Consider the following 27067-nt stretch of genomic DNA (forward strand, 5'->3'; position numbering starts at 1 on the left):
CAACTTTAACCCAAGCACAATTTAACCACTAAACTCTTAATTAATGCTACCACTAGAGTTTACCGCGGTGATCACCCTTTCAATATGGAAAAATGAGGTGGGAGATTTGAATTCTCACATTCTTGGAGGGTGGAGTGGTGATGGTTAGATTTCGACTCTCACGTCTTATAAAAGAATTTGAAAAAGTGTAAGTATTAAAATAAAAGTAGAATAAAATTGACAAAAAAAATCTTAATTAATACATTAAACATTCTCATATGATTTAAGAACCGAATTCAACATGTATAAAAAAATTCAATCACATCAATGACTTAATAGTTAAAAAATCACGTTACATTAAATAAATTAAAAATTTAGGGATTAAATTACAAATTGGATCAAATTAGGGGTATTTGTATAAGTTTTCCTAAAAAGCTCATTTTTTTTTTTGGATTTTCAACTTTTGGCTCTTTTATTTTTGGCTGCAGTAAACGATATTTCTGACTTCTTCTTCTTCCTCTCTCTCTCTCTCTCTCTCTCTCTATAAGTCCCACGTCGTCTCTCTCCTCCTTCCATCACCAAAATCCGATGGACTGAAAGAAACCCGGCGACAGTTGTTCACTGGTGAGTTCCGCCCGCCCTCTCTCTCTCTCTCTCTCTCTCTCTCTCTCTCTCCTCCGCTCTCGATCTTCGCCGCAGTTCCCCGGCTCGATTCGCCGACTCCGGTGACGCTCTCCTTCTTCTCCCTCCTCCTCGGATTTCGCGACTCGTGCTTGTCGTGTCCGCAATTTCATCGGCGTTCTCCACTCGATGCTTCTCTTCTCTTCTCTTCGCGTCGCGTCGCGTCGTTTGAATTATGAACTGTCGGTCAACGCGCGCGCGCGCTCGTCCGCTTGTCCGCGACTCTGATTTCGGAGTCGACTCGCTCCTCTCGGCGGTTTCGTTCTGTTGCCGTGGCGAGTTCGCCCGCGGTCGCTAGTCAACGCCGAATTCGTTCGCGACGGGGAGGATGGGGGTTTTGTGAAGATTTGTATTTTTTGTGGTGGTGGTGGTAGGCGGCGGTGAAGTTCGTTCGCCGCGATCGTGTGGCGGCGATGAGCCGGCGGAGGATCTGTTCGCTGCCCGCCGTCTGGGTGCGTCTGGTCGGGAGGGGCGGTGTTGAGGGGCGGTGTTGATGGGCGTTGCTGTGTAAATTTCTGTCTAATGTTGTCGCGGATTTTAACGGAAAAAAGACGGATTCGGTTCCGGCTATTTCGGGCGAGTTGTGGGGTTCGACTGTCTTAGCAACTTAGCAGTTTCGAGTGATGCACTTGCTTGTCATTTAGGTCCACTTTGTGGGTTCGATTCCCCGAATTGTGCGGCGCTTCTATGTTTAGATGACCTACTTGGACTTATGTTTTACTTGATCGTGAAGCCGGGGTTCACTTGTGGTTTACTCTCCATTTGGAATATTGTTTATTTCTTTCCCTTTGGTTAGGGGAGATGGCTGTGCGTATCTTGGCTAACATCTTCTGGAAGGTCTTGAAGGATTTGATTTTCGCTTTAGAGGACAGTATCATAGGATTAGCTCTAGTTTTTAAGAACACATGGTAGTATTGATCTTCAAGGGGTCAGTTAGCTGTGCACTAGATTTTTCAAATGTTAGAGCACATCGGCTTGATCGGTCTCTTTTAACTGGTCTAGAAATGGTTTTTCTCTATCCATTTGGTAGTTCTCATCGAAAATTCTTGCCTGAAGTGTTTGGAATGAAGTACATGCTGAACATGCTCTTGTGTTGTTGCCTTTGCTGTTAACGAAATTGATTGCTTCATGTTCTTAAGGACATGCTTCTACAGCATGCTGTCTGTCCTGCTACATGGCATGTTTTTATATGTGCATATTTTAAGTGTCCCTTTGAAATGGATTTAGTTATAGGATGTTCTCGTGGCGATGACTGTCAGAGATAAAATTTTATGTATGGCTGGGGAACTGCCTGTCTAATGCATTATTAATGAAAAAAGACCTTTTAGGTAATCTTTGTTTTCTTTTTCTTGGTTCTGTCAAATGCAAGTAATACCACTTTAGGCCTTCTGAAACTTAAACCACTTTCTTGTTCTTCAGGTGACTTATATCTGGTTTTTGTCTGCATAATGTTCGACTGTGGCTTGAAATCTCACTACATGGGTGGCCAACAAGAGAAGTTTGTAAGGTAGTACACAAAATAGCCATATTTTCCATCTGAATGCAATGTACAGTGAAGGTCCTATGTTGGATGATGGCTAATAGTTTTTTCGTAAGAAAATATTTAGAAAAGTGGTCAATTTTGAATATATATTGGTGAAGGCTGAGGGTAAATACCTGCATACCAATCAGGCATTTTGTGGAATTTGGTAAATTATGGGCAAACATTTGAGTGCTTATCATTAAGTTCTCATTCCTGTAAGTACTAATCGCCCGGGCTCTTCAGAACATTGCTTTTTTCTTGTCTTGGATGAAAGTTAATATTATCAACTTTTCTTTTTGTATGTACGAGTGAGCATATTGTCATTTGGAAAAAAATTGAATGTTGGGCATATGTGATTTCAGCACTCTGAGATAGTTAATCAAGAAAAAAACTGTGGCTTATTCATCTAGGTTCATATTTTTGCTTTCTGAATTTTGAGGCAATTTCAAAGATGCTTACTGAGATTTTTTCTTTTTTTTTTTCTTTTCTTTTACCATTCCATGAAAAGAGTTGGAATGGATACTTTAAAATGATAATGAATAGTTGGTCTCTTCCATGCTAACGCTGTTTTTAAACTTCTAGGCTGGACGATTTGGACTCTAGAGTATCATCATCTTCTGATACGGGAATGAAGAAGTGTGGATTCAACATTGAGGGGTTTAGCCGTGTCAGCCACACAAATAATACCAAATCTAAGTCCTTTAAGACTGGAATGCAAAAGGGATCTGAAGGACTTAAGTCGATTGGTCGTTCCCTTAGATTTGGAGTTTCTAGGGCAGTGTTCCCTGAAGATCTGAAATCATCAGAGAAAAAGATATTTGATCCTCAAGATAAATTCCTACTGATGTGGAATAAACTCTCTGTCTTATCATGTATCATGGCAATATATGTGGATCCCTTCTTCTTTTATCTTCCTGTCGTTTCGAGTAACTGTATTGGCATAGACAGCAAACTAGCCATCACTGTGACCACACTGAGAACCATTGTCGATGCTTTCTATCTTATCCACATGTTCCTCCAATTCCGAACTGCTTATATTGCTCCATCATCCCGGGTTTTTGGACGTGGTGAACTTGTTATAGATCCTGCCCAAATAGCTAAACGGTACTTGCGGCGGTACTTCATCATCGATTTATTTGCTGTTCTACCCCTGCCTCAGGTTCTTACTAAACTCTTGCTGTGTACTTTTTCTTGGATGTCCCACGAGGCTGCATATACTTTCCCTTGTTACAAACTTTTCTCATCATACGGCACATTTGTTTTGCTGAAAATCAATAACATGAAAAACATTTTCTTAAAAATGATGGCTTGTATAGCTTATAAAAATGAATTAACGAAAAATATTTTCATCATCAACAAAAATGGTCAAAGCATACTTCGTTATTGATAATCAAATACTTTTCGTTGACTAATTTACTAAGCAATACAAACAATCATCATCAGGAAAATTTGTTCACATCATTGATTTTCTATAAGAGGAATGCACTCACTATTCTTTACTTTTGATTCCAAAATTTCTAAACTAAGGTTCCTGCTGTGTGTTAAATTGTTTTGTTTGATTGGTTCCAATATATGCCTCCAGTTTTTTTTTTCTTTTTCCAGCCAAACTTGTTTTGTTTTGGCTGATATCTATGTTATTATACTGCAAGTAAATTATATTGGATGAAAAACTCTATTGTAGGCTTTGCAGATTGTTATTTTGGAAATGGGCATGTAGGGTGCTGTACATTGTTTTCTTTTGTTAAATGCAGATTGTTGTCTGGAGATTCCTTCTGAGGTCAAATGGTACAGATGTATTAGGGACAAAAAGGGCTTTGCTTTTCATCGTGTTTGCACAGTACGTTTTTAGATTTCTTCGCATCTTTCCGTTGACTTCAGAACTAAAAAGGACTGCAGGAGTTTTGGCTGAGACTGCCTGGGCTGGAGCTGCATATTATTTGCTACTGTATATGCTTGCCAGTCATGTGAGTGATTCCAATTCGCTCTTATTTATAATTTTGTTTTCTACTACTTTATTTGATGGATTGTTTTAATGACTTTTCATCTAATCTTGGTCTACCTGCATTCTGCTCTGTCTAGTTTAGGTTTCTTTAGGTTCATTATTATGTATTTCTGTGGCAAACAGTTTCTTTGTTCATTTTGGAGTTTTGAGAATTTGCTAGATGATATTCCTGATGAATCTAAAGGAGGTGGCTGGAGAAAAAGGAGGGCTAGCAATTAGGTTCGCTTGCATCTTAGTGAAATGTGGTATACTCGTATGTGAGAAAGGAAACTGATTAGGTCTTGAGGATCAATATGCAGCATGGATCATTTTTAGTTTTCCTTTTTTGTTTGTTTCATGGGCTTTTGAAGGAACACCCTGGGGTGACAACAGGATTCTCTCTCGCGCTAAACAGGGAGGCATGCTCATTTTTTGAAACTACAAGGATGAGATGCCAATCCTATGTCCCTATCTTCTTTAAAAGATGCTAAATCTTCCTACTAATTAAAAGAAAAAACATAGTTATGGATTGTTGATTTCTTGAGTGATACTCTTTGGACAGTGTCATGAACAGATATGGCTTGCTGTACTTCAGTGAAACTGGCTTATCTCCCATTGTTGGAGTTTATGAAAATTCATCTATTTTCAAGATTAGCCAGGACTCTTTGGTGCATTTTTAGCTTGACTGCTGGCTTTTGCTATTTAAAGTATTTCACATTTCTACTATGATGTTGGCACTATTTGTGAAAGAAACTTCAATTGGTAGAAATGATAAGCTGTTGCTATGTTACTTGCTTTATATCTCTACCTTTATTTTTGGGCCATCATTCTACCTTTTGTTGAAATTGGTCTTAGTTTACATGTTATCTGGTTTCCTTATATGTTAACAAAACATCAGTTGGTGGAAATGACTCACTCTCAAAGTTATTCAGATAGTTGGGGCATTATGGTACTTGTTGGCTGTGGAACGAAATGATACATGCTGGCAGCAACAGTGCACTGGAAGCTGCATGAAGGGTTTTCTTTACTGTGGCAATGAAGGAATGCCTGGTTATAGTGCCTGGAGCAACATAAGTCAAAGCGTGGTCGCTCCTCATTGTGAGGGTGACAACCCAATATTTGATTATGGCATCTACCAATCGGCAATTTCGTCAGAAATAGTTTCGCCCATGAATTTTATCTCGAAATACTGTTACTGTTTGTGGTGGGGGCTGCAAAATTTAAGGTACATAATTCTATTTAATTATTGTAACAGATGACTTCCAGTGATCTTATGTTGGAATATGTATCACATATCTTTGTGTTATCATGCAATGTCATTCATTATGGAATTAAAAAGAAGACTTTAAAACGAGGCTAGAGTAGTTTTGACTTGTCACAGAAATGATATGCTCATGCCGAGATATTCAATAGGTCTCATTTCTAAGTTGATAGTGTTTCCTTTTTCTATCTAGCCTTTGGCCAACGAAAAGAAATTGGAGGCATCTCTTTATACTGTAGTGTGGTTGTCAGAAAGAGTCATGGAATTAGCCTGTTGTATACATCTGAAAATGACAGCTGAGGAAAAACCAAAGAGACAAAATAAAAGAAATTGAAGAGTAAAGAGACGGAGGAAGCATACTTTGGAAGAAAACATTCCTAACTATAGTAGAATCCATTTACTAGCAAGTTTAGAGGAAAAATTTTCAACTGTGACATGTCAACTCCAAGTCTTCTAATATTCTCCTGTCTGATTTAAGTTGTAAAATAAGAATAGAAGAACAAGAGATCTAAATGTCTCTTCCTAAACCTAGTTCCTTCATTCAGTTCCAGGAAGCAGTCCTCATATTTAATGCAATCCTATGGTGTAAGATGATGTTAACGTCTCTGGAATTTGTGTACTTAGGAACCATAATGACCACGAGAGATCTGAATCTTGCATTCCAATAAGAAATGGAGAATTTACTGTCGTCTCTCTCTCTCTCTCTCTCTCTCTGATGTTGCTCATTTTTGCATTATGAAATGACCTCTTTGATGTGGCACATAGACTACACAATAGATCTGGCCATTGAACCAGATTTAAAATATGCACTATCCTGCAGATAAAGATGAATCGGGCGAATTCTGAACTAAGGGACTATGATTTACCATGTCAATAGCTAAGATTTCTGGTTGATTTCTAGATGCACAGTATTTGTGCAGAGGAATCTTGGGCATCTTGAATTGCTTTGTTGATAATAAAGAAGAAATAACTCTACCTGCTACCATGCCTCTGTAGGTTCTGTGGCTTTTTCAGAGGGAGAGCTAGTTTGGAGTTTATCAAAGAACCACTTTTTATTCTGTTATAAGCTGATCAAGAAGATCTATCTTGTTTTCCTGATAAAAATTGCCAACATGTATGAAGCTGGTGCATTTAGCCATCTGCATTGGTTAATTGGATTCTGTCAAATATACCGACGTTTAGTTTCCTATTGAGGTTCTTTCTTTCATACGAAAGATTTGTCTGAGAAAGTCGAAGCATTTATCCGTTCTCTGAAGGTCAATTGTATGTATATCTTGTATAAAACCACCTCCTGATGATGGTCTATTACTTGCAGTACACTGGGGCAGGGGCTTCAGACTAGTACCTACCCTTGGGAAGTGATATTTTCGATTTCATTAGCAATTCTGGGACTCATCCTATTTGCTCTCCTGATTGGTAACATGCAGGTAAACTCATAATTTCTTTTGTCATTTTTCGAAAGTTGTAACTGTGGATCTTTCGTAACTTGTCTGTTTTAGTGGTAGGTGCTGATCTTAGGCTTTGGTTGGTTCATCTTATCTGTCAATCTAGATTCCCTATCCTGTTTTTATTAAGGACACTACAGCTACTCATGTGCCTACTGCCTACTAAGGATAAGTAATGGTCTGTTTGATGCGACACTGGCTGGTACATTGGACATTTAAATGACTGCTATAGATTATGCAGTTGAATTTGCTGGCTCTATGTGCATCCTAAAAAGTACTAGCAAGGTGCTTGTTAATTCTGGAGAAGTGAAGAGAGAAATGAAGATTTTTTTTTTTTCTTTTTGGAGAAATAATTGACAAGATCTATCTCTTGGTTGATTAGTCCATACGTGGTTTCATATGCATATAAAATCCTCGAACTTTGTTTCCTTTATACCTCTGTTTCTTGTTGTACTAAAAGCTTCACAATTAGCTGAAAAAAAATGTTAATTGCCTGTTGATATCATAGAAGGTGTGATAAAACAGTAATATATCCCTCTGAGAAGGTGATAGGAGTGCATTACTGGAGGGAACACTGGTAACGTGTCCTCCTAGGTACTTCACTTTTCTCAGACCATCAATGCAAAGCTTGATCTGACTTTAGCTGCATTCAAAGTCATGCTATAGTGATTTACAATTCTTTAAAAATCACTACAAAATTTTTAGATGAAAAATCCTTTAGCTAATTAGTCAAAGGTAGGGTAACATAGCTTCTGTCTTCTAGTTTTCTAGCTTTTATGCCACAAACCATGATCCAAAAGATGGGGGCAGAAATCCTCCACCTCTCCAATGCACACTAACAATAACACTCTTTTGTTTGTCTGACAGTGTGGAGAGAGATAGTAATCAGCTCATTTGCCTGAAACAATTTCCTACTTCAGGGCAGAATGGTTTCAATAGTTAAAGAACACTATTGGGAGTCTTGCAGCTTGTAGGGGCATTGTGGTAACTAGGTTATGATGTCCCATAATGGTACCTAGCATAGGATATAAAGCTTTTGTTATTTTAAGAACAAAGGATGCGGGGATGATTTGAATACACAAGATACAATGTGTATTTTACCTATAGAAGGCAAACTTTAATTTGCAATGCCCAGTAAAGGGCTATGACATATTGACAATTTAACTCGTCTTCCTTCCGCTAATTCCTGTTATGTGCCACCACTATATCCACTATGCTCATTTAGGAATATTTCTAAGTCAATCGTGAAAGGAATTGGAAAAGGTCATTTTCTTCTTGCTTTTCACATAAGAAAAGATAAAAGATATCCTTGCTGAGTTGCTGAACTTGTGCGTGGGAGTATAATTAAGTTGAGTTGAGTTGATATAGTTTAATACTTGAGCTCAATTCAACTTGAATATTCAAGGCTTGATAATCAACTTGAGCTTGATTTTTCAAGCTTGAGCCAGATTGGAGTAAGTTTTCAATGAGTACGAACTCACCTCAACAATTTAACAAGTTCTAGTTGAAGCTCCAATCAAACTCAAACTAGAGCATGTGCTTGATCTGAATTTTGTATATGCACTATGCTTGAAAATTTAAAGGATGACATAAGTGGTCCCTAAACTTTGGCCTAATGTGTAATGTGAACCTTGAACTTGAACTTTAGCCTAATGTGCAATGTGGTTTTTGAACTTTTGATTCGTTTAATGTGGTCCTTGGGCTTTTGGTATATGTTCAACTTAATCCTTAAATTATATGAAAATGTACAATGTTGTCTCTAAACTTGAATTAATATAAGGACAATATTGAACAATTTTATATAATTTTGGGACTAGATTGCACATATACCAAAAGTTCAGATACCACGTTGAACGAATCAAAAGTTTAGAGACCACATTGTACATTGAGGTATAGTTTAGGGACCACAATGAACAAATTAAAAATTGAAGGACCACATTATATAATGGGCCAAAGTTCAGGGACCATTTATATTTTATATCATTTTCCCAAAATTAAACAATATGTATTTGTTTGTATATATATTGATGTATTAGGTCATTAAAATATCTAACATACATTTACTCGATTAGGATTGCAAGCTACTCAAGTGAAGTATGTTAACTTAGAGCTCGACTCGATTAAGTACTTGAGTTACTTGGACTTGAAAGGAATCGAGCTGAATTCAGCACACAAGTAGCGTGACTCACGCTCCTACAATTGTGTTGAAGATGCTTATATTTCAAGAAAAATCGGAACTTTGGTTTTGTGTCAAATTCTTCAACATGCTTATATTGTGAGTTGTTTTTATTGTGACAGACCTATCTCCAGTCTCTTACTATCCGGCTTGAAGAGATGAGAGTCAAGAGGCGAGATTCAGAACAGTGGATGCATCATCGACTGCTACCACAAGATCTCAAGGAACGAGTTAGACGCTATGACCAGTATAAGTGGTTGGAGACAAGAGGGGTGGATGAAGAAGCGTTGGTTCAAAGTCTACCAAAGGATCTCAGGAGAGATATCAAACGCCATCTTTGTCTGGCTCTGGTTAGGAGGGTAAGATCTGTTTAACTTATTTTGCTACTTCCATTCATATACTCAGTGTGATAATGTATTTAGATGGATGTTGCATTATTTGTTGCTACTAGTGTCTCCAGTTACCAGAACATTTGGGGCTCAAAATATGCTGTATTGCACGGTAAAATTTGTTTTTATGCATTGTGAATCACAGTTTGTTCACCTTACTCATACTGCACGTAATTTATGGGGCTCCTCATTAGTTTATGTTTGAATGAACTGTGAAATGAGTGGAATTTAAAGGATGCGTTGTTTAAAAGTGCTCCTGTCATCTTAAATATGTGTTGCTCTGATATCCCGAGTCTTATCTTGGCACATTGCAAATATTACTGCTGGTGCGAGAGACAATATCTTTGGAAAATATGGAGGTTTTGATGCTCATCTGGAAACTGTCTTTTAGTGTGTCTTTGCCCATCTGCTAATTGCCAAACTATTCCATCATATAGGGCGTTGAAACTTTATTTTCATATTATCCATGTGGAATGAATGAAAATATATTCAATTTTTCTCCTATTGCCATACAATTTATTGCTTTGCCAACTCTTTTAGGTTCCTCTCTTCGAAAATATGGATGAAAGGCTACTTGATGCAATTTGCGAGCGACTCAAGCCCAGCTTATTTACTGAAAGCACATACATAGTTCGGGAGGGGGATCCTGTTGACGAGATGCTCTTTATAATTCGTGGCCGCCTTGAGAGTGTAACTACCGATGGTGGCAGGAGTGGTTTTTTCAATCGCAGCTTGCTTAAAGAAGGGGATTTCTGCGGTGAGGAGTTGCTAACATGGGCCCTAGATCCCAAGTCTGGCTCCAACCTCCCATCCTCCACACGAACTGTCAAGGCAATAACTGAAGTGGAGGCTTTTGCCCTAGTAGCTGAGGAGCTGAAGTTTGTGGCTAGTCAATTTCGTCGGCTCCATAGCAGGCAGGTTCAACACACATTCCGGTTCTATTCACAGCAATGGAGGACTTGGGCCGCTTGCTTTATTCAGGCAGCATGGCGGCGATACTCCAAGAGGAAGAGCATGGAACTGCGTCGAAAGGAGGAGGAGGAGGAGGAAGAAGTTGAAGGGTCTGATGGGACACGCAAAAATGCCGGTACTGGTGGTTCTTATAGCATTGGTGCAACCTTCTTAGCTTCCAGATTCGCGGCAAATGCACTCCGCGGGGTTCATCGGAATCGGAACGCCAAGAGTGCAAGGGACTTGGTGAAACTGCAGAAGCCTCCCGAACCTGACTTCACTGCCGAAGATGCAGATTAGATTTGTTGTACTATAACTACTTGATCGAGACGTGATGCTGATTGTGTATCTGATTTTATATGCTCAGAAGGCTCAAGATAACTATGCTTCCATAAGTTATAGCTTGGCATTGTATTTAATGGATTGCCGGTTGAATTTAGGTTTATCCTTTGGTCTTTCGATCTGGAATCAAAGCTTATTATCTGTTTGAGGCTTCATTTCTATCAAAGCCTAAAGAAAATGGGAAGCTTGTTGCCTGTGTGCTATCTTGCGCGTGGATTTGCAGAGTTCTGTACTCTAGGTTGGTGCGGGACTTGATTTCATCGTCAGAGTATATCAGTTAAAGATCGTGATGCAACATCCAGAAATCGCAATGTCTTGAGCTTGGTGAAACGGTCGACCTCGGCCTGTGTGCCTCCTACCCTGTAAGAAAAGAAGTGACGCTTACCTGAGTTCGATGTGTCCGCCATGCGAAATACCACAGCAAGCGAAAAGCATGAATGTGGAGAGGGACAGCCAATTGATCGCGCATTTTTCATGCTCAATATCTGTGTAAGTGATTGTGCAGGACGCTAGGATCTTCTTTGATATGGGCAAAATGTCGACCACTTAGAGAAATTCGACTTTGTTAGTAATCTTGGGCTTTTCATTTTTGACAAGACTCAATGGAAGTGTTCAATTATCTGTCCAATCTGCTTTAGTGAGGTGATTTTGTGCATTCTTTGCCCTGAGAAAATTCACATTTGGAAACTCAAGGCCGGGCTCTGACCGCCATTGCTCTGAATTGTTCCATCTGGGAAATGAGTATGCACAAACGGCTCCTCCTTTTTACTAGGGAGTAATTGAAAATGCACGAAAGTGTCCTTCAGATAATCCAGCGGTTTGGGTACACGGATTAAAAGTGATGTTTCGAGTTCATCGTAACCACAATCTCTATGGAGAATCATCATAGAAAATTAGAAATGGCTCATCAACAACTACCACGGTTCATAAATTGAGATTTTAGAAGATGTTTACTAACGGATGTTTTAGTTCCAGCAATCATGGTTTCTACATAAGGAACCAGGAGCCGCGCACATTTCATAGGCTTGCCACTTCCGCCGGCTCCTCCCTAGTTAGATCCCGAAGATCATGCTAAAATCACTGACAATGAGCGTCCACTACGATTCTACGAATACCTGGAGAGCTTCCCAACCAAGAATAGCATGTCGTTTGCCCCATCACAAGGTATTTACTTTGTATATAAAGCTATCAGTCCCAGTTATTGAAATTAAGCATGAAAGGAGTTGCAAATGCCTTGAAACAGTCTTGGCATTTCAACTTTTCAATTCATTGGTAACTTTTTTTGGGGTCAAAATTCATTGCTAAATTCAGCAGCCGTTGATGTCATTTGCCTTTGTGCAAAACAAAAGTTCTAGCAGTATGTACCTACGATATTGGGGAGTGTTTTAATGAACGTAGACTTTCCAAGTAAGTTCAATAGATGGGATAGACGAGGAAACAACAAACATTATCATCTCATGCTCGATTAACCGAGCTATCTACTACAAAGAACTAGAAGTACCGTATACATATTAGAGAAATTTGTGGAAATTTCAAATGGAGTTCATTTTAATGACTAGTTCATCAGCCCTCCAGACAGACTTGTTGCATCTAGCTAGACTTATTAGACATGGCATTTGTTGTACTATTCATTCTATTCATAAACATCTCTATTTTTGCATTTTTCTCAAGAGGAGGGAGAAACCCTTATGTATCATGGGTGAGTTCCAACTTGATGACTTCTAAACAGCTGCCCTGGAGTCAAGTGACTGAAGTTCATCTTTCCCTTCTTCTTAAAAGACTCGCATTCCATCTATTCAAGTCAAAAAGTTCTAGTCATCTAATTTGACAACTTGGCTGTTCTGATACCCTCTAAATAAACAATGCCGCTGAAGAAATTGGCCTCACCCAAAAATATGACAACAATTATGGAACACACGAAAGTCAGAAAGGTGAAAACAGATTTCAACCATCGAAGATAGGGACTATGAGTCTTCTTGTGCAGGAGGTTCAAGCATCCTTATATTACGAGGCAGCATAAACTCGGCAAATATGGGATAGTGGGATGATGGATAGCATCCATCAATGTTATCACTGACCACTTCACAAGAAACTGGTATGAGAGATCTACCACGGAAAAGAATCCAGTCTATGTGCAGATCCTGAGTTTGGCGATCCCAGCAGAGGCAGAGTGCCCTGAAAATCAATTTGATGTACTCAAGAGTTCCCTGCTTGTCACCTAATAGGCAAAGATAAAATTATTCAAAACATCCACAAACTCACTTGCAGTATACATGGACTATGCCCCATTTTCACTTGAGAGCCAAAATTATACCTCTAAATCCATGGTAAGTGCGAACAAGAGAAACGTTCTTCCGCACTCGTGCATTAAACCATGCATCCCGCATATCTCCTACCACACCATGCTCTCTGCAGCAAGTAGAAAGAACCCACCAAAAGAAGTCATCATCATTAAAGGAAACCAAAATTGCACCTATTCAATCTATAAAAGTGTTTTGAGGCCAACTATAATGCTGCACAAAGAAAATTTTGTTCATTCATATCTGCAGCAGCAAGCATCAGACATACATCGCCATCTGTCCACATAAACTTAGAAAATGTATTTCACACAAACTAGCCTTTTGTTGTAAAAGAAAGCATAATAATAATGGGTGCACGAATTTTGACCTCAAAATTACGATTGTTTATTGAGTATTTAGCTTAGGCTTCAGAATGATTAGAATTACATAAAAAAGGCAAAGAAATTTTCCACACAGCATGTCACTTCTACAATCCTAATGGAGACTCGGAGCTCAGAAGTCAGAAGAGAACAATCAAGGCACTTCTCATTTCTGTAGACACATTACAGCTAGTGCTAGCCATAGCATCAAGCTTTTGCTGTTGACAGAAGTGATGCACATGACAAAGCTTTGCCCAAATCAATGCACCAGATATCAATGGTACCTAGATCTTCCAAGAAGAAAACGCCCCGTAGTTGATTCCTTTTGGGTGTTGAATCCTCCGCAATACACAACTGGCAAGCTAGGAGGTAAAGACGCAATATGTTGCCAAGTGAGCAATGCGCCTCTCCTGCGGGCACGTGGGATCAGTTCGTCCATGTTTGTATTTACTATCTGAAACGAAAAACCCGGAGGCTCGACACCTTTCAATTGGAATGTGTGGGGGCATTACGTCAAGGAAACACCTTTCTTCATTCATTCAATAACTTTTCATCTTTCACTTGTCAAGCATATACTAGAGGAGGAAGAAGGCTGACAGTCAAAATAGAAGTTCATTATGAGAAGGATATTGCCCATGTTGCAATACAAGGAACCGCGGAACCCCATGATTTGCTTCCAGGAACAGAAGGTGAATCTGACAACCAAAAAGTTCCACCTTCAAGTAGCTCTACCTTTTGTGATAAAGAAACAGACAGAGAATAAGCTACAACAATCCAAACAATTATGTTTCTAATGGTAAGATTAGAAGAGGAAGAAAATAGTACTTTCTCTTTGTCGTAGAAAATGGTGCAGTGCTCATCTATAGTGTCTTGGGACCCTTTCCTTGAGATTCCAAATTGATCATAACCTGTCCATTATATCTGTGAACAGTGCATTCACAAGCAGTCTAAAGCCTTTTGAATGATGGACTATACCATTAAGATTTCGTAGACAGCATATTCCAAATACGGAGGGCATGACATGCGCAACTTGGATCATAGTCTATACAACAACCCAGACCATCCACAAACGTACTCCCATATAAATGCACTTGATTTGTTTTAAAGCTTGGAGGAATGATTCTAAACATTGAAACTGACAGGTCTACTGGTGACACATGACCATTTTTAAGGGATATATCACGTAAGTTATGCAGAGTATCATATCAAACTATCACCTGGATAGAGCGCGCTCTATCTGTAAAATCAACCAAACATTCCAATCCTTTCTTCCCATACTAAGTCAGGAGAAACATCAAAACCTCACATTCTTTAAGCTTTCTGTTCAACCTCCTAGCCTGCCTTCTCCTCCATTAAGGTTTCAGATGTTCAAAGATATTAAAGATCAGTGAAATTGGTAATTTGGGAAAAAAATACATGACCTCATGGAAGTCGACCTTCAGCCAAAACGAGTTCCATAGTTCAGGAAGACATTGAGATAGTAATGCGGAATGTAACCCACAGCTAGCCCAAATTATATCACTTCAGCGGAGCAATTATATCGATAGAATTTCAGAGAAATTTCGAGAAAACTCGTTGTCAAGCTTATTGTTAGTCAACTTAACGGATGTAAGTAATAGCAGAAGATTTTAGCTCACTCATCTAATATTCTCGAAATAGAGAAGACGCGAAAATTACCAGGCAAGAACTGCTGTAGATAATCAAGCTGCGATTTTACACCTGCAAGATCAATAACCAGAACAGAAATTGAAGAAAAACCAAGGAGGGAGAAACAACATTCTGATCCAAAAATAGAAAAAGCAGCTGGCCATTCGATTCTTGGAACAAAGAACCTCCTAAAAAGAAGTAAGACGATGTGAAATTTAATCTGCTGCTCGTTCTTGATTTTGTCAAGCAGCCCATTTTACGAACTCCCATGGCGAAGCACATCAAGAAAATGGAAAATCAAAGAGACCCAGATCCAACAATCAATAGCCCAACTCAAGATTCACTCTCGCGCCACCGACATACGCAGACCTTGCTGGGTGCAGAGGATGATGGGGGAGTAGCTGGTGATGACACTGACGCACATTTCCCTCCTCTTCAGCCACGAATTCGGGCTGTCCTCCCCTTGATCATCCAGCAGATTGAAGGTCATCACCGTGAGGGACGCGCTCATCCTCTCTCTCTCTCTCTCTCTCTCTCTCTTCTCTATCTATTCTCTTCTCTTTCTCTCGACCCTTTTCGCTACCCAGTTGCTACATGATGCTGACCGATCCAGCCCCCATCAGCGAGCATCACAGGAGTCGTGCTGCGCAACGAGGAAGCTGCTCATTGCTTTGGCTTCTTGCCCATCTCGCTTGCTTGCGATGTTGAAACTCGTGGGGACTACTGGACAGAGCCGGAGTTGGTGGGAAAGGTGGAAAAAAGAGATAATTACTGCGACGCACGGGGAGGATGTCTTGCGAAGCATTAGATTCGAGGCGAGGTTGTACTACTTTGACCGCCCACGTACGTGCGAGGCCCGACCACCCAGGGAAGAATATCGCGTGTGCCGAGAGCATCGGAACCCGTTTCGTCTCGGCCGTTGAATCATTTGGATCCGAATAGAACTCACAAGGTTTATTTGATTTAAGATGGAGTTGGTTCACAGGATCGGAGTGCATATAAGAATTTTTCTGCATAAAGATTATGTGACCAAGCTCATCTAAAGCCTTAATTATGTGCATATTAAGGCGAGGCCGGTATGATCGATGGCGAATATAGTGCCGGCCTTAATTATTTGCAAAAAAATGAATAATTTAAAATGATCGTTTGTATAATTTGAAATAATTAGCCGACGAAAAAAGTTTTTATCATAAATAATAATTCATATCTAAATATTTTCGTGGTGGTAAATATATATTTTCTATTTTTGCGAGGGGTAAAAGCGATCATTTTCAGAAAAGTATATTCAAGATTTTTGTTTTCGACAAGCAAACGCACCTTAATGCTCTGTTTATTTTTCCAAAATATTTTCATCAAAATGGTTGTTTGTGTTACATAAAAAATGAATAAACAAAAAATTCGTCCATCAAAATATTTAAATATAAATTGTTGTTGATAATAAAAGTATTTTTCATTGACTAATTATTTTAAGTGATATAAAAGATTATTTTTACAAAAACATATTCTTAATAATATATATTTTCCACCAAATAAATGAAGTCTCGAAGAAACCAACTTTTTGTCTCAAATAACTAATGTCGTTCTATGGAAACCGTATTTGGAAAAAAAGATGAATTGAGATCGGAATCTTGCCCTAAGATCTCTCTTCCATTTCAAAAATCTAATAAAATTCCTAATTCTGCCTCCATTTTACGCTAAGATTTTGTTAGATTTGTCATGGGTGTACCTATAGCAATTTAAAATTTCCTATGACACGAAAATTAATTTAAGTTTAATGCAGTAGGATTGTGTCGATTTCGATTTTTTTTGTAATATGAAAATTAATTTAAAATAAATATAATATGAAGTATTGTTTTGGGATATGTGGTGTGATATTTGCCTTGATTTTGGTTGTTGAATTATAATCCTTAGACAAAGCATATATTTTCCTAAGATGTATAGGGGGAGTGCAAAAGACAAGGAATTGGAAAGTAAATCCTTTTTTTGGAGAAAAAAGTAGGTCCCTTTTAAAAAGGGTTAATATCATGAAAAATCTTAAATTAATATACTTATGAAAAATTTAATCCAAATTAATTTTTGACCATAAAATATCTTAAAATGGTATATCGACAATTTAAAAAATCCAAAAGTGGCACATTTGTCAAAAATTTACCCTCCATTAAATAGAACTAATGTTATTTAAAACTACTAATGTTATAAAAAACTATAAATTATTACACATGCGATCGATGATAGATAAAATCATAAACTAGTATGTTCATAAACTGTTATGTATCATCCAACTTAGTATTTTGACAGTTTAAGATTTAGCTGTGGTGGCAATTCTCTGATTATTAATATTTGAGGCTACAATGGGCAAATAACATAATAATAAGATTTACTTATTTTTATGGATTTTGAATACAAATGAGACAGAAGCGGCGCCGGTTCCGGAGGGTCTCTTTGTATAATTCTTGAAAATTTGGGGGGTTTTTGCCTTTTGGGCGTGGCTTCTTGTCCAAGCCAGCCGGCGGCGAAAATCTCTTCTGCAGCTTCTGCAATCCGAGAGCGAAGAGCAGCAGGCGGAGGCGAGAGGATGGTGGGGACGGATCTGAAGGCGGAGACGATGAAGCTGATGGAGAAGCGGACCGCCGTCGAGGCCGAGATGAACGTCATCATCGAACGCCTCACCCAGCCCGGCGGCCCCGGTCTCTCCGGCAACCTCGTCGATTCCGAGGTACCCAGAAGAAAGAAACGAAAATTTGAGGCTCGAACGAAGATGGGTTCGAGTGGTTCGGATTCTTCCGGTCTGAATTTATGGGGTTCTCCTCGTGTGCAGGGGTTTCCTCGTACGGATATTGACATCCCGGTGGTGCGAGCGGAGCGTCGCCGTCTCTCCGGTACTGTGTTGGGCTCGCTTTCGATTCGCTCTTTTTTTTGCAGCTTGGGTTGCGAGAGTGAATTAGATTACTGCTTGTGAGCTACGGAAATTTGGGTATCGAAGGTTGAGGTTGATGGGTACTCGGCAAATTGGTGCTGAAGTTTTTCGGTTGGTTTTTGATGAGCCAGTGAGCCCTTGCTTTTGAGGGTTCACTACAGTTTGGTCGATTATTTTAGGGCTATGGAATTGTAGTTTTGCAGCAGAGGCAGGCTGTTTTAGCATGTGATTGGGGGTCCTCGGGGGTTTGTACTGTCTCTTGACTTTCGTTTGTGTGTGGTGGATTGCGATGATATGATGAGATGTTCTTTTGATTGCAGAGCTTCGAAATGACCATAAAGAGATCACTGATAAACTTAATGAGAATATACAAGTCCTTCATTCGGCTAGGCTTGCTCCCAGGTCGGCACCAGCTAAGGGTTCTGGTAGGCTGCTCAAACACTCGTGTTACTTCATCTTTGAGCAGGGCCAGACAGTTTACTATCTGTCTGGCCTCATGTTTTTCCAGAATGACCTTGTTTGGTTAATAGGATTATATTATTTCCTGTAGTAATTTACAAATTGCTTTCTCTTGAGAATATGATTTTGTTCACTAACGCTGTGTGTTTGGAAGCTGGTAATGGTGACAAGTCCAGTTTTACGTTTTTCCTTTTGTTTCATGTGTCGTGCCTTCTTCTGCCTATGCATGCATTGGTTTCTGGCTAGTCTAACTAGTTAAAGCATTTGCTTATTCTGGTGTTAGACCCTTGGGTGTAAACTTTTAAATTGGGCTGAGAGAACTATAGAGAAAATAAAGAACTTTTACAATAAAAGGAACAGTCAATTACTTCTTTGTAATGAAAGGATTATCTAGTTTCGTTTTGAATAGGCCTCTAGGATGAGACACTATCCTCGCTCATTCAATCATGCACTCAATATCGGATGATCCACATCAAATAGATAAATGCAGTAGCTTCCTTTAACCCTGCATTTGATCAGGTTATTATGAAAGCATGCACTTTTGTCACCTTATCCTTCTTTTACACCTTGAACTATCAAGAGATTTGATTGAGATGACTCCCACTATGTAGGTATTCTAAAATACTGGCTCAACAATAATTCATATAATGGTTCGATGCTTTTGCCATTCAAAATAAACCAAATAAAAAATTCTATTGTATATATTTTCTCCACCTTTCTTTGACAACACCTTTTTGGGATTGTGAACTGATTTTGCATTACTTTAAGTATCATCTATAGTTATGCATTTTGAATTCAGCCTGGCTCTTTTTTTTCTGTCCTCGTTTTTATTTGAAGGCGATGCTGTGGGATTGGATCTTAGAAACACATCACATGTTGACGCTACAGGATCAGAATCCTCGCGTAATATCATACAAAGAGATACTCCCAGTGACATGGATGTTGATGTGATAGTCAGTAGACCCTTTGCAGTAGTTGATGAAATAGCTGATGGTTCACCAGCAGCAGAGGATGGTTTGCAGCTGGGTGATCAGATTGTGAAATTTGGGAATGTTGAATCTGGGGATGATTTGCTCCAACGACTTTCTTCTGAAGCTCAGGCAAGTCAAGGCCATGCTTTAACTTTGGTCGCTATGAGGCAAGGTGCACTCATCAACTTAACAGTGACTCCCAGAACATGGCATGGCAGAGGCTTACTTGGGTATGTGATTTTCTTTCTTCCTACTCATATCTCATTGTCTAGTCCAGTCTGTGGCAATGCTTTACCTTTGTCTTTTATGGGTATGCTAAGAGCATCCTGCTCAGTGATTCTGCTGAATAACCTCTGGAATGTTTCTAGCCCCTTTAAGAGAAAAGTAGCTTTATGAAGAATTAACAAGAAATTGATGGATTTGTGATAGGAATAAGCTGTTAATGTGCTTCAAACTTTGAGCTTTGAAGTGAAGTGACCATCACAAAGCGGCTTTGAGCTGTAAATGTGATTAAAGAGCTTGCATGTTACACGACATACTAAGCCTTGTGCATTTGTGATAGTTGGGTCACAACCCTACATCAGCAAATGCCACAATGATATCCTTGCCCAGCAAATTTTAGAATAAAAAGAGAGAAATGATAGCTCCTTTAGATGGCTGCTAGGTTGCTTCATATAGTTCCGGGAAAAAACAAAGTCATATGAGGTCTTCTTACTGATGTCCTTTCATTTGATTCATAGATGGCTTCTAGGTTGCTTCATATAGTTCCAGGAAAAGACAAAGTTGTATGACGTTTTTTTTGTGATGTCCTTTCATTTGATTCATGGAATACATTTTGGAGTGCATTGTATATGAATTTCCCTGGGAAACATTAGTTCCTATAGTGACTAAAAGATACATATACTTCAAGTCTCTTTTGGAGTCTGCCTTAGCTATTGGCGTTCTCTGATGCTTTCACGTGTCAATAGTGTTACTACGAGTACTGTAGGCGTTCAGCCATCAATATTCCAAAAGCACCCACACTGCTTCCTGAAATTAACATTTATTTGCCTTCATTTTTGCCTACGTTTTTGCTTTTGAATTCTTACCAAGCAATTTTACTTAAGTTGCTGTAACTTATTGGCAAAGGATGAAGCCTTGCAAAGGGTTCACAGATCCCTCAAATCTCATTTCTGTGATTGTAAGGGATGCGTACCCAATGATTTATTGTGCTTGCACTTTGCTCCATCTATGGAAGCAGATAATGAAGTCACTTGTATATATCTCGGCTACGCACATCGTAGAAACGCCTTACTTGATTGCAAAATTGCATCACAACCATCTCACTGGCTCCCAAAAGGAATAATACGAACTTTGAATGCTTGCAGGTGCCATTTTCGGATCTTGTGACATTCTTTGTCTGCAAGTACTCCCATAGAGGTATCTAACGAGGTGCAAGGTGCTTCAAAGGATGTTCTGCCTTGAAATTCTGTTCTCTTTTTGTTGCCAAAGCATTCCATTTACTTATGAAGTTAATGTACTGTTTAATTAATATGATGGACAGAGTTCTCTCTGGGACTGTACTGCAGATATTCAACCATTTACTTGTCCGGTTTTGTTCCTGTCGATTCGGTAGTCACTTATTGTCTGCGCTGTGACATTTTTCCTTTGGGGTTTATTTTCCAGAAGCTGAAGCACTTGATTTTGTCTAGTGATGTTCCTTGCCATATGGCTAAGTATTCCTTCTCCACAGAAGCATCACAAATCTCTTTGTGCAGAGGGATGCGGTGATTTGGAGTTTGAAACTTTGTTGGTTATACAGTATTATATAGGTATTTTCAAAGAATAAGTTTGAAAGCTTGTTAACTTAGTGCTTTTTAAGTAATAATACCTTCTTTTTGTTAATCTGAGTCCCAAAGCTTTGTACATTAGTTCTTTCCTTCCGTAGATGGAAGGATTTGATTAGACCGAAAGATAAAAGTTTTAGGGCTTAAATGTGCAAATAAAGTTTGATAATATACGGACAAAGTTAACAATTTTTAAAACCCGTGAGTACGATATGATATTTAAGCAGGACGACCCATCCTCTTTTGATGTTGCGAGGGGGAAATTTCTTGTCCGGAGCTGGATCCATCAAAATGGATCTATCATAACCATGTTCGATCGTGGTTGTTCTGCATTGGCAGCACTTGTGGGTGCCACAAGATCGACAGTCGAGATTGCACCCGGACTTAGATCCGGCATTAGAGCAGGCTGCTTGGCAAACTTACATCCTCTTCATTGTTTTCACTATTTTTAGGAATTGAAATGTAGGAGATATGGGATCGTGACTTCTTCGACGCAATTTTCTCGAAATAATAATCGACTTTTGCAGCTTTTTTTCGTTTGACTTATAAACAAAATTCGACTTTAGATATATAACATCGTTGTATCTGCAACTTTCAAAATTTGATTCTTTTTCATTACTTATGGACAATTCAATCATCCTTTCTTAATATAAAAACGATTTTGTTAGTGCAATATGAGATGTATTTGTTAGTCTTTGTCCATTTGTCCATTTTGAAATTACAAAAGTCAAGAAGTCATAGGAAATTAAACTTTTATCCTTATTCATGCTCCCTAGACTTTTATATTAGATTTTCATTATCTAATAAGCGATAAACTACAACAAATGCACGCTACACGCGCACCCGTGCATTGCGTTAGTAAAAACTACTTAACTATCAATCAAGCAAAACTTCCTCATGGCCCTCTTGCATCTCACGCTTGGGCAATAGAAGAGTCTCGCTATGATTCTTTAGGTGCCTGCCTCTTACTCACCAATGAACAATGAATAGTCAATTATGATAAACTACTATACGCTTTCGAGACATTGGCGAAGTCAATAATGATAAACTGCTATATGTTCTCTTTCGAGAATTGGCGAAATTCAGGTTTAGTCCCCAATTCAATTTAGAATTAATCCAAGGAAAACAAAGATCATACCTTTCACCTCCTTTAACACCCAGCTGTATAATGCATCCTAACTAGTCTCGATCTTGTAGCATTGTGTGCAATCAAATCTTGAAATACACCGAGTTCTCATATCGAGCTTTGTAAAACCTCCATCTGGACGACAAATGCAATCATGCGTACGCTATTTCTTCATTCGCTAAATGTCATGACTACATGTGCACACTATCCCTTCCTCTATTTAAACAGATTCTACAGGGTATTAAAAGGGAAATATACAGGCGCCCACCAAGAGACTACAACAGAGACATTAATCAAAGGACCTAACTTTTTCCCTCCACAAAAGCAAAGCTTACCCTAAGAACCTTTTCACATCAATAAATTCTGATGTATTAGTAGTCTCTTTCTTTTTATAACGGAGAAAAGCAAGAGTAACTATATGCATGTACCTGGGACGAGGGTTTCTCTTTACCATTTTCTGCCCTTACTTTCGCGACGTGTAACCATCAGCAGATATCCCCACATCAAACAAGGTCTTGATGTTGGAAGTACGAGGACTTGAAGAGGGAGACAGATCCCAATGTGAAGAAGCTAGCAAATTTCTTGGGCTGTCCATTTACTCCTAAAGAGATTGATTGTGGTATAGTGCAAGATATCATAAAGCTGTGCAGCATAGAGAGTTTAAAGCAAATAGAGGTGAACAGATCGCGGGTCTATCGTATGGGAACTCAATCACGCGGGACGGTCGAGAATAGCAGGTGTTTCTGGCGAGGGCAGGTGGGCGATTGGAAGAATCATCTCTCGCAAGAGATGATCGAGCGGCTTGATCGGATAACTGAGCAAAAGTTTGAGGGTTATGATTTGAAATTCTAGTATCCATCTTGAAGCATAAAGGAGAAAACTAATCCAACATGGAAGCATAGTTCTCGATAATGAGCTAAGATGAAGTTGCTAGAAAGAAGGCTTCAGTTCATATATGATGCTCGTCTCCGACATTTTAAAGTTTGCACCAATATGGGAAGTGCAGTAATTTAAGTTCCAACGGCGGCTTTTTTTGTTTGCTATGCTAATTCCCAATAATTATAGATCAGTTTAGTCTAATAAATTGGGTCCTTGACCATAGTGAGGTATCAATCACCATTAGCATTATGATATTCTTTAATTAGTTTTGACCAATAACTTTCATTGAATTTTGAGATTAGAAGTGACACACTTTCTACTATACCTAAAAAGATGCAATTAAATGTTTTGGCGATTAATGAAAGACCCAAATCACTCACACACGTGAAGTTTTTTAATGGTTTTGGCCTCGCATCACTTTTACTAAATTAATGAGGTAACTGTGGATATATAATTCTATTACCTCCAAGCCTCTAAACCTAAGACAATTTAAGGTTTTCAGATATTTTCATCCCAGGCCATTTTCATAGTCTTCCAGTTTTATACTTGTGATTTGAAAAATGTAGTTGAAGATACATAGAGAAGTATCAAAATGTGCGAATGTTTAGGTACTCGTATTTAGTAATATTTTTAGCTTTTGTTTAGGTGCTTGAATTATTGATGTTTTCGACACTTTATACATATACTGCCGTTTTGAGGCATTGTAGAATAATTTGGCTATCTGTCTCATGTCGCATTGTTTTCTGATTGTGGGAGACTCCTTCCTTTATGTTAACTTTGCTTTAAGTCCAATAACCTCGAGAGCTAAAGGTAGTCCACTAGCTTTGCAAACAATATTGCAAGATATTTAACTGTAGTCATGTGGAGGGGAATCCATTTTGAAAGCGTGTTTGCTAAAAAGATGAAGAGCATGGTGGTGGCACAATTCACTCATTTGATAGATTTCAAAACCTTCAAGACATATTTGGATAGTATTTTCTTAATTCTCCTCTTCGATCGACAAAAAGTTGTGCCTCTTGTTGTCATAATAATTTTGCTCCCAGGATCAAACCAATTCTACTTTTCTGCAAGTTTTGAGAGTTGGTCCCCACTTATCTAGATTGTAAAAAATGATGAGGACTTTCTTGTCACGGAATCTCCTTTAAATTTGGAATGTCCTTTTAATTTGCAGTTAACTGCTGCCCTTTAAAGCTTCTTGAACATCTGAAAGAAGGCTACATCAAAGTCAGAAATATTCACCAATTTGAAATTGAGAATTTCTGTAGTAATTGTTTTTGCAATCGAACTACCTTGCTGCCCTTTAAAGCTTCTTGAACATCCGAAAGAAGGCTACACCCATGGAGCCAACTAGAATCACTTTCCGACGGGTCTCCGGCGAAGAGCACGACGACGCCGACGACAAACCTACACGTTAAAGACAAAATGAGCCATGGCAGCACTAACCGAGTGGCGGAATGTCTTCGGGGCGATGGTGACCAGCAGCTCTAGACCTCACACGTGGATTACTATATAATGTATATAAGGAGAACCTTCATCTAACAAGTGTACGATGTCTTCAACACGATCTTGAATTCCGACTAAATGTTCGGGCAGATTTTTTCTCTTTTATTCAGCTTGATCAAGACTTCAGCAATGATTACTCTAATGAGTTCACCTTGACTGTTATATTGGATACAAAAGGGTCTAGTTAGAAAAATCGCAGATAAAATATTAACTCATCTAGTTCAGGAATATTGTAAATTAAACACAAACCAGCCATGGAAGGAGGGAGTCAAGGAGGGGCGGCTGCTTCCCTCCCAAAACACTTTGTATATATCCTTTGCTACTACATAGGAAAAAGTTCAACTACAAGTTAATCAACAATTTTCGCGACCTCTTTTCCAAGCGCCCACATATGCGTGCGCCTACGGAGGCTAATGTCTTGACTAGTTTTATTAGGGACTTAGCCCAGCTCTCTCAATCCCATCAATTCATGACTTATGGTCCAAGTTTTTAATTTGTGAGTTAATTTTAAATAAAAGTCGCCACTAATCGATTTGGGGTGGGTTGATTAGAAACCCGAGTGAGATATTGGAAGAAATATTTCACTCTTGCGTAATCAGAGAAACTAAGATCGGTGACTTAATTACACTAGTTAATCGCTAATGCCCTTCCGGTATCTAATCTTGTTTAAACCTAAGGCTTTTTGGCTTTTCAAGGATTTTTTCATGCATTTGTGGAGAAAAACATATTTTTGGTCTTTTTTTCTATTTTTTTGAACATGAGTTTTTTGGATTTTTTGATCCTTTTTTGAAAATATAAATTATATTTTACTTTTTCTGGTATTTTTTTTTGGGAAAACATGAACTATTTTGTATTTTTAAAAAAATAAATTATTTGTATTATTTTTGGTTTTATTATTTTTATTTTTAAAAATATTATTATAATATAATATTATAAAAACAACCCAGGTTAGATTCTCGGAGTTGGGACCGACCCAATTTATTAAAAGTAGCAACTCGGGTTGGGCTCGAGTACAGACCTGACTTGGTGTACCACTTCTTTTAAAAAAAAACAAGCCCGAACAAATCAAGCCCATTTTCATTAAGGAAAAGCCTGGCCCAGGAATCAGCAAGCCCAGACCCAGCTTGAGCATATTTGGCCCAAGTCATCTGAAACCCTACTTGATTGTGATTCGTGCCCGACCCAGCTTTGACCTGACTCGCACCTCTCTTCCTCTCTGCTTCTTTGCGGTGCCGAGGAGGGTGGCTACGACGAGCGACGTTGGTAGTCATTGGGGAGATGCTGCGAGTCAGTGACTAGCCAAGAACTCTGGTGGTGAGCTACAGCTTAGCGGGGACGCATCTAGAGGTGTGGTACGGTGGTGAGATAGGCAGCAAGTGTCAGGCTAGTGAGGAATGAGATGCAAGGGACATGACGACTGGGGGTGACACTGATGGAGAACCTAAAACGTACTCCACATACTTTGGAACCTAAAACTGGATTTAAGAACCTATCCGTTTCTCTAATTCTAGGTTGTCCTAAAACCATGCTCACCAATAATTTATTATTATAATCCACTTACCATAATTTATATCTAGATACATGAAAAATATGAAATATTAATAAAGTAAAAGTCTCAATTATAAAATAGAAATTTGGACTAATGGTTCCAAATCATACATTTATAATCAAATATCATTAAATACTGCAAGATCATATGAAGACATAAACTAAGAAAAATACGAGAACTTAATTCAAGTTTTGATTCTAAGTTTCACCTACCTAAAACTTGGAACCTACCCATCAAAAGAGATTCTCCAATTTTTGCAATTCGTAACTTATCCTACATAAATTGGAACCTAGAATCTAGTTAGTCAAAACCATGGTCACTCCTAATATCAATCCACACAAGACTTTTACCACATTGAAGCACACCACATGTCATCAAAGTGCGAATATATATAGATGTGTGGTTGGTGGCTGGTGCCCATTTTTGGGTCAATTTATAGGCCAAATTCAAATAAAAATGCCCAAAATCCTTAGATCAGCTAATTCCCCAAATAAAAAAAAAAAAACTCCAAATTTTAGGTCTAGTCTTAATTTTGTTATGAACATTTTTTTGTCCTAGAAAAACTTCAAACATTAGGTCTAGTTAGAAATCTTTCCCAAATTTTTTTGTCTCATAAAAAACCCCAAACTTTATGTCCAATCTTAAATCCATCACAAACTTTTTCTCCTTGAAAATAAATATCATTGATTTTACTCTAATCCTAAATCTACCTTTGTTAGTCGTCCCTAATTTTTACATCTAGAGCGATTTTAATTTGAAGATAATTTTCCATGTCACCTTATTGATATGGATTTGTTGTTGATG

General features: G+C 38.6%; 3 protein-coding genes across 7 annotated transcripts; 2 read left to right on the forward strand and 1 right to left on the reverse strand.

The window, feature by feature from the left end:
- Positions 1 to 471: 471 nt before the first annotated feature.
- LOC104437523 (probable cyclic nucleotide-gated ion channel 5) lies at positions 472 to 10921 on the forward strand. 3 transcript variants are annotated; one of them, XM_010050492.3, is made up of 8 exons: positions 480 to 603; positions 2080 to 2167; positions 2765 to 3341; positions 3934 to 4146; positions 5096 to 5388; positions 6740 to 6851; positions 9168 to 9404; positions 9975 to 10921. In XM_010050492.3, the coding sequence occupies exons 2-8, from the start codon at positions 2109 to 2111 to the stop codon at positions 10683 to 10685; spliced, it is 2202 nt and encodes a 733-aa protein (XP_010048794.2). In that variant the 5' UTR covers positions 480 to 603; positions 2080 to 2108; the 3' UTR covers positions 10686 to 10921. The 3 variants fall into 3 exon arrangements, with proteins under 3 accessions (XP_010048796.2, XP_010048794.2, XP_010048795.2); XM_010050493.3 differs by lacking the exon at positions 480 to 603 and adding an exon at positions 621 to 704; XM_010050494.3 differs by lacking the exon at positions 2080 to 2167 and having other exon boundaries at positions 472 to 603.
- Positions 10922 to 12155: 1234 nt separating this feature from the next.
- Positions 12156 to 15807, reverse strand: LOC104437524. Its single transcript, XM_010050496.3, has 7 exons — positions 15403 to 15807; positions 15064 to 15105; positions 14212 to 14294; positions 14017 to 14118; positions 13671 to 13885; positions 13042 to 13136; positions 12156 to 12945 (listed from the first exon to the last, which is right to left on the reverse strand). The coding sequence occupies exons 1-7, from the start codon at positions 15542 to 15544 to the stop codon at positions 12692 to 12694; spliced, it is 933 nt and encodes a 310-aa protein (XP_010048798.2). The 5' UTR covers positions 15545 to 15807; the 3' UTR covers positions 12156 to 12691.
- Positions 15808 to 17464: 1657 nt separating this feature from the next.
- On the forward strand, positions 17465 to 21070 carry LOC104437484 (26S proteasome non-ATPase regulatory subunit 9). 3 transcript variants are annotated; one of them, XM_010050442.3, is made up of 5 exons: positions 17465 to 17749; positions 17852 to 17912; positions 18271 to 18375; positions 19247 to 19610; positions 20748 to 21070. In XM_010050442.3, exons 1-5 carry the CDS (start codon positions 17609 to 17611, stop codon positions 20767 to 20769), a joined length of 693 nt encoding a protein of 230 aa, XP_010048744.2. In that variant the 5' UTR covers positions 17465 to 17608; the 3' UTR covers positions 20770 to 21070. The 3 variants fall into 3 exon arrangements, with proteins under 3 accessions (XP_010048744.2, XP_018726542.2, XP_010048745.2); XM_018870997.2 differs by having other exon boundaries at positions 17478 to 17749; positions 19259 to 19610; XM_010050443.3 differs by having other exon boundaries at positions 17478 to 17749; positions 19298 to 19610.
- Positions 21071 to 27067: the final 5997 nt, after the last annotated feature.

Source organism: Eucalyptus grandis, chromosome 3, assembly GCF_016545825.1.
Source record: "Eucalyptus grandis isolate ANBG69807.140 chromosome 3, ASM1654582v1, whole genome shotgun sequence".
NCBI lineage: Eukaryota > Viridiplantae > Streptophyta > Magnoliopsida > Myrtales > Myrtaceae > Eucalyptus > Eucalyptus grandis.

What these genes read in the sequence shown, in the direction of transcription:
- LOC104437523 (XM_010050492.3), top strand. Translation starts at nt 2,109, where the DNA reads ATGTTCGACTGTGGCTTGAAATCTCACTACATGGGTGGCCAACAAGAG. An exon ending in CTGTTCTACCCCTGCCTCAG is followed by an intron (nt 3,342 to 3,933) that starts GTTCTTACTAAA and finishes TGTTAAATGCAG; the next exon opens with ATTGTTGTCTGGAGATTCCT. An exon ending in TGGGGGCTGCAAAATTTAAG is followed by an intron (nt 5,389 to 6,739) that starts GTACATAATTCT and finishes TATTACTTGCAG; the next exon opens with TACACTGGGGCAGGGGCTTC.
- LOC104437524 (XM_010050496.3), bottom strand. Translation starts at nt 15,544, where the DNA reads ATGAGCGCGTCCCTCACGGTGATGACCTTCAATCTGCTGGATGATCAA. An exon ending in CTTGTATTGCAACATGGGCA is followed by an intron (nt 13,886 to 14,016) that starts ATATCCTTCTCA and finishes TAATGCCCCCAC; the next exon opens with ACATTCCAATTGAAAGGTGT. An exon ending in CACTTACCATGGATTTAGAG is followed by an intron (nt 12,946 to 13,041) that starts GTATAATTTTGG and finishes TTTGCCTATTAG; the next exon opens with GTGACAAGCAGGGAACTCTT.
- LOC104437484 (XM_010050442.3), top strand. Translation starts at nt 17,609, where the DNA reads ATGGTGGGGACGGATCTGAAGGCGGAGACGATGAAGCTGATGGAGAAG. An exon ending in GCAACCTCGTCGATTCCGAG is followed by an intron (nt 17,750 to 17,851) that starts GTACCCAGAAGA and finishes CCTCGTGTGCAG; the next exon opens with GGGTTTCCTCGTACGGATAT. An exon ending in CATGGCAGAGGCTTACTTGG is followed by an intron (nt 19,611 to 20,747) that starts GTATGTGATTTT and finishes GAATGCTTGCAG; the next exon opens with GTGCCATTTTCGGATCTTGT.